We start from the raw sequence: 14,743 nt of genomic DNA, 5'->3' as shown, positions 1-14,743 counted from the left end.
AGAGAGAGAGAGAGAGAGGCATAGAGACAGACAGAGAGAGGGAGAGGAAGAGAGAGAGGTAGAAAGAGAACACTTACATGGAATGGTGGTGACTTAGCTACCCAGGATCAAACATTAAGCAGCACTTTGGTTCAATAAAGTGGATTGAAGAAAGGCTACAGATTACATAAACCATTAGGGATGAACCATTAGGGATGATCCCAGTGACTACCCAGCAAGAAAATAAACAACTTGCTTATCAGCCATCAGTAACGTTTTTCAATACCCTGGGGAGCTTACACTGTCTATGAAAGTCTCTACTCAACAACCTCACATGTCTTACAAACACTTGCCTCGTGGCGCACCGGCCAATCTTGAGCAGCTTACTGCTTCCTTACATTTCCTTATCTCTGGCCACAGGCCCCAACTACACCATGACTTACTGATGAAGTTAGCCTGGCCAGTGAATATGGTGTACTGAAGCTCATAGGAGCTGATGCTGAACTCATCGTCTGAGATCCAGTGGACTGTAATGGTGTCGTGGGAAGCAGTACAGAGTTCTTCTCGGATAGATGGTGGGTTTGGAGCTGAAAGGAAAAGTGAAGAAAATGGTGAGGAAAAACCTTGTCACCTCAGAATTAGTAGGAGTTTTTGTTTCTTGTTTTCTTTTTTTTTTTTTTTTTTTTTTCCAGTCACGGGGATTCAGCACATGCTAGACAACCAAAGAACCATGGAGCTACATCCCTAGCTCTGAAGAAATGTTCTTAATAGACAACAACCATGGAGTTTCAAGCAATGTGCTGAGACCTCAGCTCCCCCCCCCATTACATTTGTGACAAATATAGAAGACTAAGTTATTGGAATGATTTCTCCAGCTTTCTAGAATGCCCCTAAAGACACATATATAGACAGTAGCAGAGCAAAACACCGTTTTCTCGTTAACATGGGCTTCAACCTATTTTTATTTCAAAATAATTTTTCCTATGCATTTGACGCTACTTAAAATGCAAATTAATAAGAATGTCCTACTGTAAAAGGGGCATGATAGCTGACATAGATTTGTCATGGGGAATAATGATACAAAATTAACGCACAGTGTCTGGAATGAAGCAGATATAATAAAGAGATAGCTATAAACAACAGAGTGATTATGTATAGGTTTTTCTCAAGAAATAACCATACTGTAATCCTGAAAGTAGCCAGCATTCAGAATGCTGACAGTATCCTTTCCTATCTTTTTTTCTTTCATGGATATTTATTAGTCTTTATTTCAGTCATTTTAACAATTGTAGGCTGTCGCCTCTGACAGCTATTTTTTATGTGAAAAAATGTGTCTGGAAAACTAATCCCGAGTCCTAACAGCTCAGGGGAATCATGTGGTGTGTTATAAGAAATAAATTTGATTTTTTTTGATAAAGCACTTTTTGTTGTTGTTGTTGTTGTTGTTGCTACTGAAGATTGAACTATATGCAACACTGGTCAGAAGACCTCTGCCAATGAGCCACAGGCAGAAGTTCGCTTTTATGTCATATGAGCTAAAACATATTGTTTCTAAAGGTACATGTTGTCTTCAATTATACTACCTCAAACATACTTGATCTTGTCTGAAAAACTATACGTACTAGAAAAGGCCTATTTTTTTTAATTATCACAAATATTTTCCTTTTCAGTTTACTTTAGACAAATGGGTACAGAGGGAAAGTCAATAAATACAATGGGGAGAAAAGCACAGCTCTTCCACACCTGTTAAATAGTCTAGCCCCTCCAATAGTTTCTTTTCTCTAGAAAAATCTAAAGCAAAGTTTTCAAAGGCATCATTAAAATTGATGTCTGGAATCAGAACTTGCGAAGATGCAGTTGCCATAGCGACCCTGAAAAGAAAAAAAAAGACATCAATATACATCAAAATAGGCTTGCAACCTTCATCTAGTATTTGATTTCTGGTTTAACTAGGTAAAAATAATCACTTGTAAGTGAAAATAACCATATCTCTGCCTTTCCAACGGAAACAGTTTCCATTTTAATCGTAAGGAACCAATTAAGAGTTATACCATATTTATACACATATGTTCGCCCCTCAAACACACTCCCCCATCCTGTCTTAATTTTGAGAAGTAAATACAGGATTTTTTCCCCTCTGCATCATTTTCCATCTGGCAGGCAGCATCAAAGTAGACCTCTTCTGGCTTGGTAAGAGCAGTTTAAGATTGCTTTTCTGTGTCTTTTTTTTTTTTTTTTTCATGCTAACTAACAAACCAAAATGTTGGGTTAGAGTCGCCCCATTAATACTATTCATTATTTAATCTTTTGAAATGCGTATATTTCATTGTGTTGTTCTTTAATTGCATAATACTGTGATAATTATGTCTCCAACTAAATGATTCTTTCCTATTTATGTATTTATTTGAAATAGGGTTTCACATATCCCAGGCTAGCCTTAAACTTGCTTACACAGCCAAGGATTACCTTGAAATCCTGTTTGCCCTACTTTGTTTCCTGTGGGTCAGGAAGATGGACACATACCACCATGTCCCATTTAGGAGGTGCTGGAGATTTAACGTAAAGCTCTGTGTATTCGATGCAAACACTCTGCTAACTGAGCTACATCCTTAGGTTCAACTGTCCAACTAACTTTAAGAGACACAGCAATAAGGTTCCTATTTTACCTCTGTCTTCTTTTATGGCTCCTAAAACAATGTTGAACAACATAGAGAATAAATATATTTTGAATGAGTAACTGAATGACTTACAAAAGCAATATAATACTAACATTTATGGAATGCGTAATATATGAGGCTCTGTGCATGAAAATGAAAATTTTGCATAAATTATCAAATTTTCTTCTTACCACAATGTTATATAGTAGAAGCTATTTGCACTTTGTAAGTGAGGAAGCATGCACATTTAAAAGCTAAGTAGGCTGCCAAGATCACACACAATAGTGAAAGTCAAATTTTAATTGAAGCCATATTTGTCTGATCTTAAATTCTGTTTCCATAACTATGTATGTTATTCCTAATTTTAAGTATACATTTTATGTACATCAGCAATTCTTATGATCCAATTATTAATCTGACTTATCTGGGGAAGCTTTTACAAAAATATTCAGGTTTGGGGCCAGAGAGATGGCTCAGTGGTTAAGAGCACTGACTGCTCTTCCAGAGGTCCTGAGTTCAATTCCCAGCAACCACATGGTGTCTCACAACCATCTGTAATGAGATCTGATGCCCCCTTCTGATGTGTCTGAAGACAGCTACACTGTACTCATATATAATAAATAAATATTTAAAAACAATTCAGGTTTTAGTCCTGTATCAGAGTCAATGAAGTTCCTTGTGTATACTTCTGGCAAAATGGAAGGAAACATTATCTTGCAAACATGATTAAGGTTCCAGTGGAGAGAAGAAGCATTGGGTAGAGTAAAATCAGAACAGCAATTTTTATACTGAGCCATTTGTAAGGCAATGAGCAATTGGGCAAATACATATACTCTGCTGCATGTATACAAACAATAGCTTTTGACCATTTCTGAACCGTAGATGTTCCTGGAGTAGATTGCATGGCAGTAAAAATAAATGAGGATTTAACCCCATAGAACTGTTTTGGGTTTTATTTTCAGTATTGTTTCATTTTGTTCTTTTGCTTTAACAGAATTTGGTATACTTTAGGCTGGCATTCACCTTCCTATGTACCTGAGGATAGCATCTTCTAGTACCTCCTTAGTGCTGAGATTAAAGGTATACAACTGGATGCCCAGCACAAAACCATCTTAAGGTTTCACACTGACCAGCTATTTTTCTAGTATTTGATGAATTACAATCTTAATGTTAAGTCAGAAAATTGGTCATAATTTTTCCTGGTCTTCCCAATGTTCTTCTTTTATTCATCTACTTATCCATCCAGTCACCTACCCAAAAATTAACCAAAACAAATGTGCCCCACACTGTGGTCCACTCTACAGATGTTCGAGGAAACGGATTTGCTGTGATCCATGATCAATGAGCTCACAGGTCATGGGGAACAGCGACATTAAATGGGGAAGGCAGGGGGTATGGGGAACACAAGCCATCTAACAGGAACATGGGTCCAAAGACAAATCTCCCCAGAGCAAGTTTCTGTTTTGCTTTGGGGTTTGGTGTTTGTTTGTTTGTTTGTTTGTTGTTTTCCTTAAGACAAGGTTTCTCTGTGAAGTCCCAGCTCTTCTGGAACTTGCTCTGTAGGCCAGCCTGGCCTCGAACTCAGAGGTCTGCCTTCCTCTGCCCCTCCAGTACTGAGATTAGAGGCGTGCAACACTGTGCCAGGCTAGAAGCTACTCTTAAGCCATGACCAAGTCATGATGATCAGTAAACAAAGGCTTAACGGGTAGAGAATGAGGCAGCGTCACGGGAAATATATGCTTTGATTTTAACCTAAGAATAAGAACAGGAGCCACTGGAGCAATTTAAGTAAATGAATAATTGCATAAATTTGTGTTTTAAGAACAGTTTTAAAGCTGTAGTGGAAGAAGTGAGTGTGAGCTTCTCCAGTGAGAATCCCCCTTGACTGCCTTAGCAGTAGATTGTTTAAGTCCCCTAGGGATAAGCAGTGAGGTGATACTGAGGCAGGATAGTAGAACAGGGGAATTAGAGACTATCTCCTATAAGTCTTCAACTGTTAAGGAATCTCACAATAACCACCACATTTACAGTAAAAGGCACAACTTAACACCCTTGTATAACCTGTGGGCCCCTGATTTTACCTGATCAGGTTGAAATCTTACCCAAGGCTCCTACAGACATTCCATTCTTTCCCTTATCGAAACGAAAAAAAGACAGAAGGGTGTTCCCTTTGAACACCCTGAACTATATAATTTCAGAAACATCTAAAATCTTCTACTGAGTTACCGCTAAGGCGTTCGAGGGGGATTCTCATATGATTAGCTCAATGCTTACTTCCCTGAACACTTTTCTTTCATTAACACCTCCAAATTCAATTCCACATCAAATGTTCTTCCTAATAAACTCCAATTCTGTGTCATACTGACTCAATCTGAAATTCTGCTTGCAGTCAAGAACCCTGGCTTCACTTGAATCCAGTTCTCTGAAAAGAATTCAGGCTGCTACTGGTGACATCCTTGTGCCTTGTTTCCTGCCAGAGTCCCACTGTCTGTGGCAGGCACAGAAGTGTAAACAAAACTGAAAAAAGAAGTAAACGACTTATTACAGTCACAAATCCCTGGATTGAATCCACTAATTTATTGGACACACACACACACACACACACACACACACACACACTTGAACAAAGTTCATTCAAAAAGCATGAAAACAATAGCCTTGAGATAGTCAGTGGGTCAAGGTACTTGTTAGCAAGCCCCACTACCTGCGTGTTTAATGTCCAGACTGCCCGTGATGAAAGGACACAATCAGCTCTCATAAGCTGTTTTCTAACCTCACACATGCAAGTCCACACACACATACACACACACACACACACACACACACAGAGAGAGAGAGAGAGAGAGAGAGAGAGAGAGAGAGAGAGAGAGAGAGAGAGAGAGAGAGACAAATAAATGGATAATAAATGAATGGATAAATAAACAAACAAATAAATGTAAAAATTAAATAGCAACAGCAACAACAGGAAACCAAGCCAGATGTGTTGCACACCTGTAATTCCAGAACTCAAGCATCAGGATTCCCACAAATTTGAGGACAGCCTGGACTACAAGAGGTGTTCTAGGTCAGTCAAAACCTGGAGCTTTTAAAATAAATAGGAAGCCTGACAATCTCAGAAATCCTTCTGTCTCCACACACCTCAGAGTTGGAGTTACAGGCATGGGTAGGGCATTTAGCTTATGTGGGTGGTGGGATCTGAACTCTACTCTTTATGATTACACAACAAGTGTTCTTAACTGCCAAATGATCTCACTGGCTTCCTTCATATAATTCTTGCAAAGAAAATAAGTGAGATGCATGTGGTAATAACTATAAATGCACTTAGCATACCACATATAACCCAATTTACACACACACACACACACACACACACACACACATAAAATACATGTATGAGAAATTTCATAAACCATCAAAACTAAAGTTTTTCAATGAGAGAAATTCTGTGATATATTATTTTGAATGTCAGCTATTAAGAGAGTATACAAAAAATTATTTTAAAATCTGAAAAAAAAGTACTGACAAAAATGTATTGTATAATTTTATGTAAAAATGCTTAAAATCTGTACATTTATCTTTGTTCTGTAAAATAAAGTTGTTTAAAAAAAAGAGAGTATACAACATTATTTTCCATTTGTGAAGTCTCTGTGTGTGTGTTTACCCATGTGTGTGTCCTACAATACTATATTCCTAAGTATTAATGGTGACTGGAAAATTAAGACTGTGTTAAAAGTGACAATATTGGGTGCTAGACTACTCTGTGTTCTGTGTTTCTACATTAGCATCCAACTACAATTTTTCAAAGCCTTTATAATGCAGATAATATAGAAAGTATGTAAGGTCCATATCTTTCCCAGCTAAAATTTTATTTTATCTGAAGTGATAGTACCTTAATACAATACAATGAATAAGGATAGTGATGAATTTCATATTTTGTGAGAGACCAGAGAAAACGTATTTATATTGGGTAGATTCTCAAGTGGTATCACAGAGATAGTCTCTAGTCCATCCACTTGAGGTCAAAAAGATTTACATAGAGATTTGGGAATCATCAATATAGCAGTTGATTGTAAGTAAATGGTAATTGAGGCCTCAAAAGCTAATGGATTTGCAGAGAAAACTGTGTGGGGAGAGATTTTCCTAATAGCAAATCAAGAATAACAGTATAGTTAAGGAAATAGATCATGGAAGACCTGCTCTTGATGGCAGAGAAGTGGGGGAGGGAGAGAAGGAGAAAGAGAAGGGCAGAGGGATGGAGGAGGGAGAAAGAGAGGGAAAAGAAGGGAGGGAGGGAGGGAGAGGGAGGGAGGGAGGGAGAGGGAGGGAGGGAGGGAGAGGGAGGGAGGGAGGGAGAGGGAAGGAAGGAGAGAGGGAGGGAGGGAGGGAGAGAGAGAGAGGGAAGGAAGGAGAGAGGGAGGGAGGGAGGGAGGGAGGAGAGAGAGAGAGAGAGAGAGAGAGAGAGAGAGAGAGAGAGAGAGAGAGAGAGAGAGAAGAAAATCAAAGTAAAGCGATAGGTAATGGGAATTTTTATAACACATAACAGGGAGACTGCCAGTGAAAGTAGTCAGTAGGGACACAGGCTACTGAGATACCAGTAAGATTAAAGGGAAAGATGAAACAAAGGAGCATCTTTTATATTTAGCAACAAGGTCTTCTTCTAGTGCCCTTGAAAAAAACACTCTCAATAATGTGAATATGGGAGACAACATTTCAGAAGCCTGCACTAAGGACAGTTAAATATAGTGGTTTAAATGTGTATTTCATCTCTGATTTCCTAAAATCCCACTGGAAAGGAAAAGAATAAAAAATGACCTGAACTCACAAAGACAACGAGAAAGAAACAAATAGATGCCAACAACTAAGAGATTATCAACAAATGTTTGGAAGCTAGAAAAGGACAGATGTGCAGTAACCAACAACAGAGCAGAGAAAACTGGATTAGGAAGCCAACATCAAGCTGATCTAGTGACACAAAGTTGAAAGTTTGCATGAAGAATAGCTAGAGCCCTGGATCCACTCAAACAGCCTGCCCTTTCCTCAGCCTGGCAGGAGATGTGAGGTTTACTTGGGCAGAAGTTTGACATCTTACAAAAAAAAAAGAAAAAGAAAAAGTCTGGAAAGACTCAGTCTTCTTCTCTGCTTGGCTCCTGGAATGCTGACATCTGTGTTTATAAGCTTGCCCCTACTCCCGCCCCCGGCACATACACCCCACCACCACCAAAAGCAAGGGGTTTCAGGATTCCTTCTCAGGGAAAGAGACTGAAAAAGAAAGCACCTACAGTACTGACAGTTGAGATCCCACAATAAAAAAAAAAAAACTGGCATTCATTATTTTAATTCTACAATGAAGTTCACCAAGCAACAAATTGCCCCCGCCCCCTCACAGCTTCTCAGTACCTTTCAGTGCTAAAATTTTAAAGAAAGTCAAAAGTTTACCAGGTATTCATGGAAGTACAGAAAGTAATGTAACAGGCCTAGCAGGAGAGAAGCTATTTTTTTAAAGATTTATTTATTTTATGTATATGAGTACACTGTGGCTGTCAGACAGACCAGAAGTGGGCATCAGATCCCATTACAGATGGTTGTGAGTCGCCATGTGGCTGGCTGCTGGGAATTGAACTTAGGCAGAGCAGTCAGTGCTCTTAACTGCTGCTAGATCCCTCCAGCCCCACTGAGGGAGGAAGGGTGGCCCAGCTACTTAGGCCTCTCCCTTTGGTTATCAGAGGACTGAAATAGGGAATTGCAAAGAATTATCATTTCCCCAGGAATCCCATGCTGGGGCAAAGGAAAAGCTTAAGGGGCGGGTTCCAATCAGAGAAGGAACTTGCATCCTAGAACAATCTTTCACACAGTTCTGATACCTTAACCTATGCATATTTCCTGACTTCTGTTTCCTCTTTTCTAAAACATTATTTAAAAAATCTTTCTATGGTTCAGCTAAACTGATTTAATTTTCATTTATCAACAACTTGTCTCCTAAATTCTTTTTCAAGGAGGCATATTTATGAATCTAAGTTCCTGTGACAGAGAAATAAATGTGGAGAAAACAAAGACATTGCAGGACTTCTAAAGAAACAAATACTTTGTGTACATAAAATAAGAATGTTACAAAGGAAACAAAAATCAAGAAGTCTCTGCTCTGATGAGAGTTGAGAGATGCATTGGTCTATAGGCATAGCAATAAATCATTAGGGGTCATTTTAATACTGTACCATTTAGCACAACAATAGTACTAGGTTATCTCTGAGGGATCATGACTTATTTAACCACAGGTTCTTAAGCCCAGCTCTTGGCCTCATTAATGATTCCAGTTATGGCTGCCATCTCAGGAAGCAAGCCTCTGTCCCAAACCAGAGTGACTGGTTATAGCCATAGTACTTGTGCTACTATTGCACCAGGAGGGACATCTTGTCAGCTCAATCCTTATTGTACCTCCCAGAGCTCACAGTTGGCTGATATTGATGATTATTTCTCTCCTCTGGTAGTTTATACAGTACTTTCCAGCACTATGGAAATTATCCAGGAGGGATGAAGCTTTCAGACCAGTACCTGCTTAATTTATCCATGTTTTATAACTCAATTATGTGGTATCTTCAGCAATAAATTCTTACCACTAAATTTTGGAGGGTAACCAAAAGTAATGGTAACAGTCTGTAATGTCCTCAGGATCTATGGCATTCCATTGACCAATAGTTCTAAAAGAAATAACCCATTCCTTGCACAGAGATTTTTTTTTTTTTGTTTTATGTGTTAGCCTGTGATGATCTAGTTGGAGTAGTATATCTGCGCACCATTATAAGGTAACTTAATTTAAATTCTTTATAGATAGATAGATAGATAGATAGATAGATAGATAGACAGATAGATAGACAGACAAATAGATAAGCTTCTACAACATAATTGATATTGTTTTCTAACAGCAGATTGTAAGCAATCAACACAGAGACCCACAAGTGGCTCACATGCAAAGAATAAGACTACAGAGTTATCATCCCTAAATGGAATTCCTATATCATATTCCTCTCCTCAAGGCTCGTGGATATTGAAGGAAGTATAGACATACAAATTCTAAGAGTCTGAAATACTGAAGGACTTCAAAGACACTGTTTTCTGGACACAAAAGAGCTACTGCACATATGAACTCACGGCAATTCTGACATCATGCATAAGACATGTGTTAGCTCAATACAGACAAAGATCTCAGAATGGAAAAATGGAAGACAGACATGAAGACTGAGGAGCTATTTGCATTTCATAGCTGCCAAGAAAGGGCCTGACCATTTTCTTTAACAGTGTAAATCCTGGATGATCAACTCTATTTCATTGCAGGCCTCACTTCCAAGACTAACTGGGCAGTACAAACTGCACATGATGGGTTGACAAAAAGGAAGAAGACAAAACTGGGTAGCTGAGGAGGTAGATGTGAATATGAGAAAAGTTGGGAGATGGTGAATATGATCAAAGTATATTGTATGAAATTCTCAAAGAATCAATAGAATATTTTAAAAGGAAAGTCTCTTATAAATAAACATACAAATACTAAAAGTTTAATTTTAATGTAAAGATGGACCAAAAACTAAAAAATCCAAGGGTAGCAGCTCATACTTATAATCTTCGTATTCGGAAGGCTGAGGCAGGAGTTCAGAATTTGATGACAGTTTGGGTTACAGAGTAAGTTCCATGCCAAAGAGGCTAAAATTGAGAGTCTGTCTCAAAGACAGAATATTGTATCCTTGTTCATGTTTGGAAATGTTTCTCCTGCTCTTTTTTTTTTTTTTCTAACAATTTCACTGCTGCGTGTCTTGGAGATAAAATTTATGCAAGGGAAAAGGCATGGGTCTAGTTTCATTCTTCTACAGTGGATACCTAGTTTCAAATCAGCATTTGTTGAAAAGACTGCTTTCCCCCTCCCCAATATGAATTTTTGGCATCATCATTAAACAGTAAGTAGATGTAGCTGCGTGGGTTTGTGCCTAGTTTTTTTATTCTAATTTCATTAATTTATATTTCTGGCTTTTTAGTCAGAAATCATGTTAGTTATTCTAGTTAATATGGCTCTGAAGTATGACTCAGAAAATGATGTGAATGGTGGATAAATGGGATCTCATGAAATTAAAAGGAAATTGTTAAATGCAAAGGAAATAGGTAAATGAGTGAAGAGATAGCCAATAGAATAGAACAAAACCTCCACTAGCTTTTTATTGGTTAGAGGGTTGATGTCTAGAATATCTTCAAGACCCACATAAAAAAATAGCCAGCCAGATATGATAGTAAACACATAATATTCAAGTGTTGGAAAGGCAGGCTGGTAGATCCCTGAGGCTCACTGTATAGATAACGTAACCTACTTGGTGAATTCTAGGCCAGTGAGAAACACGTTTAGAAAGAAAGTGGATGGAGACTGAGGAATGGCACCTAAGGTTGTCCCCTGCTTGCCAAATGTACACACATACAATTGTGAGGGGGAAAACACCTTCATTACATACATACATGTATACACACCATCAAACCCAAAAGTAGAAAAATGAAATGCAAGCAGCGAATAATCATGAAAAAATGTTCAACTTCACTAGCCATCAAAAAGTACAAATAAAAACTACATTGTGGTTCCACTTTATCAAACCAGAATAGTAGCCATTTAAAGAATAATAAATTCTGGATAAAAGAATATAATAAAAGCATATGAATAAAAGAAAACCCTTATATACTGATAGTGGGAATGTAAACTAGTAAATTACTATGGAAATCAATATGAAGGTTACTCTAGAAGTAAAATAGGTAATGACCCAGCTAAAACATTGCTGGGTAGTTAACCAAGAGATTCCAAGTCACTATATCACAGACATTCTTATACATTAATCTTTATTCCAGCACTGTTCATATTATCTTAGTTATAGAACCAACCTAACCAATTTACTGCACTCAGTACTGTGATGCATCCTTGGTTGTGTGAATTTTCTCTACCGTAGTTCCAAAAGTCAAATATAGGCATGCAAAAAAGTAGGGATGGTTGGACTGATTCAGTATAGGATGTTGTCAGGGTGATTACCTAAAGGGCCATGGGAAGTGGGATTAGGAAACTAGATTAGCTGAAGTGAAAAAATCATATAGCCCAAATAAACTTAGAACAAAGTAGAAATAGGTACTGGTAGAAGATAGGGAAGAATACAACTCAAGACTTAGAGGTCTTAAGAAAGTAAAGATGTATTTGGTTTGAAAAGAGGTTGTGATTAGAAAAATGATGCTTTAGTTTATAATTGTGTGATTTTAAGTGATGATGATGATGATGATGATGAGGTGTGGCCTAGGAAGTCAGTGGATAAAGTGGATCCAAGTTGGGAGTTTCTGGAGAAGATATCAAAGAAAGTGAATGGGGCTGGAGAGATGGATCAGCGGTTAAGAGCTGCTCTTCCAGAGGTTCTGAGTTCAATTCCCAGCAACCACATGGTGGCTCACAACCATCTCTAACGGGATCCAATGTCCTCTTCTGGTGTGTCTGAAGATGGTGTTAGTGTGCTCATAAATACATTAAATAAATAAATAAATCTTAAAATAAAAAAAAAGACAGTGAATGGCTAGCTAAGCTAATTACATGGATTAGCTGTCCAAGTGAACTTACTCAAAATGATGACAGTACCAATCAGAAGATCATGAGCTAAACAAACCAAGTCTTCAATGAATGAGAGGGAGATATGTAAAGAAGATCACATCTGGACTAATGGTCTACTGTAGCCCCTTGAATAGTTGGTGGCTAATTGAATAATAATTTACTTTGAGCATAGACTCTGGGCCAATAAGTAGATTATTACTGATCCATGAGTTTTCTAATACACTGGAACAAGGTTCCTGACATTAACTTTCAAAGGACAAAGATTAAATAAAAGCCAAGGAATTACTTCTCTAAGGAATTTATGCAAGGAAAAGCTAAATACAAACAACAAAAATTATACATAAACCCATATACATACAGACAACAATAAATGAACTCCATGGGTTTGGTAAAAAAAAAAAAGAAAGAAAGAAAAAAGAAAGGAAGGAAGAAAGGAAGAAAAAAGAAAGAAACAAAGGAAGAAAGAAAGAAAAAGAAAACGAAAGAAAGACCACATGAAGTAGAGAGAAAAAAGTGGGAGGGGTATGAGAGAAATTGGAGACAAGAGAGTCGGTTAAATTGATTTAAGAAAATAAAAACATGTATATACTTAGGAAAGGCACATCCTATCAATGTAATCCAAGAGTTTGTCTTCCCACACACCACAACTATCACAGATTGCTCAAGACCTAGCAGGAAGCTAAAGGCAGGAGGTAGCCCTATGCTTGGCTATGCATTAAAAGAGCTGGCAGGAAGCAAAGACAGAGAAAGGGGTCCAGAAATCTGCAGGGTAATTTGTCACTAAGGCTCAATAATTACCTAGCTGGTAAAAATCTTCAGGTGGCAGCTACTACACAATGCCTGAAGAGAATTAAGCGACTTTATGCCAGCCCCCTTTCACAAGAGCAGGCATTTCAAAAGCACATACGAAGTGCACATACCTCTCGGCAATATTTTTTGCAGACTGCAGAAACCTTGCTTGGTCATTTTCCTTTAGGATATGCTCAGCTTGGTTTATGAGGACTGTTGAACGTTCAAGACACTGGCGGCAATTAGCAACCTGCTGTGCCAACTTTCTCAGTTTCATAACCTTAAAAGAATTGGTAAGAGAAAAGATGACATAATACACACTGAGCTTAATTAAAAACAATAAAACATGAAGGAGATCTGCCGCAGTGATTCTAAAAATAAGGGTAATTAATATCCCATGACCCCTGAACCAACTGTTCCCCTTCTCACCCTGTCTGCTAAGTCTCTTGTCCAATGTGTAACCTGATCACTTACACTGCATACAGCCATCTACCCTGTTCCCTACACCCTCTTTGTATTGATAACATTGTTCTGAATGTAAAACAATGCCTGTTAATTATAGAAAAAATAAATACAAATGTAAAAAGCACTTTACCTAAAGATCACCATTGTTTACATTTTATGGGCAACGTATTTTTGCACATATTTAACAAAAGTACCTCATTTTTATTAATGAGTATCTATATTTGCATGTATATATTTCTCTAAGTACCTATATACTCATCACGATGTATTTTTGTAAACTTCAGCTCATTGTTAGCTGCAACCATCCAGTATGACACAAAGTATTGGTCATCAAATGAGGTACCTATAACTTTACACAGTGTAACCACAGCATGGGCTCATTATCATTTACCAGCAGCCTAAATACATACAGAAGCTGCATGGAGACTCTCACCTGTTGTCTTTGACTCTTACTCTTTAGCTCCCTGCTTAGAAATCTTGCCATTCGGCTGGGTGCCTTTAATCCCAGAACTCTGGAGGCAGAGGTGCTCTCTGTGAGTTTAAATCCAGCCTGGTCTACAAATTGAGTTGCAGGACAGCCAGAGCTGTTACTCAGAGAATCCCTGACTCAAAAAAAGAAAGAAAGAAGGGAAGAAGGGAAGGAGGGAGGGAGGGAGGAAAAAAAGGAAGAAAATCTGCAGTTCTTTGACTCGTCTCTTAAGTTGAATAAGTTGAATGAGATCATTTTCTCTCTAGCAATTATTATGCTTTTCCTTTCCATGTGTTTTATGGTTATTCTGGTTTACATCTTCCATAACCCATACCAGAAATCGCTATATGTCTCCAAGCTTTCCTGGCTTCAATATCATCATGTTCTAGTCTACCATGCATACCTCTACTATATCAGACTGCAACCTTTTACAGAATCACAATAGTGTTTCAGTACTTTTTGTAAGGCCTATGCAGTCAAGAAGTTGGTCACATTTCTTCTGTAAGCCACACCCATGTTTCTACCATCATGTCTTTCTTTCTATTACCTTAAAATATGGGGGAGTAGAAGCTAGGGAGATATTTCAGTGGTTAGGAGTAACAATTCCTTTTCAAAAGCACCCACGTGCCAGCTCATAACTGGCTACAACTCCAGCCCCAGGGATCCAATAGCCTCTTCTGGTTTCCAAAAACACTTAATGCACATGGTGCACAGCCATACACACGTGTGTGTGTGTGTGTGTGTGTGTGTGTGTGTGTGTGTGTGTGTGTGTGT

General features: G+C 38.1%; 1 protein-coding gene across 1 annotated transcript in view; it reads right to left on the bottom strand.

The window, feature by feature from the left end:
• Positions 1-14,743, bottom strand: part of MID2 (midline 2) — a 95,803-nt gene that overhangs the window by 16,657 nt on the left and 64,403 nt on the right. Inside the window, exons 5-7 of the mRNA XM_080909996.1 lie at positions 13,167-13,315; positions 1,723-1,850; positions 423-566 (exon numbers count right to left, since the gene is read on the bottom strand). Coding sequence (XP_080766122.1) covers positions 423-566; positions 1,723-1,850; positions 13,167-13,315 — 421 coding nt within the window. The remainder of the gene's footprint in view (positions 1-422; positions 567-1,722; positions 1,851-13,166; positions 13,316-14,743) is intronic.

This window comes from Micromys minutus (genome assembly GCF_963924665.1).
Source record: "Micromys minutus genome assembly, chromosome: X".
Lineage (NCBI taxonomy): Eukaryota > Metazoa > Chordata > Mammalia > Rodentia > Muridae > Micromys > Micromys minutus.
This window is presented reverse-complemented; position numbering and strand designations above follow the sequence as displayed.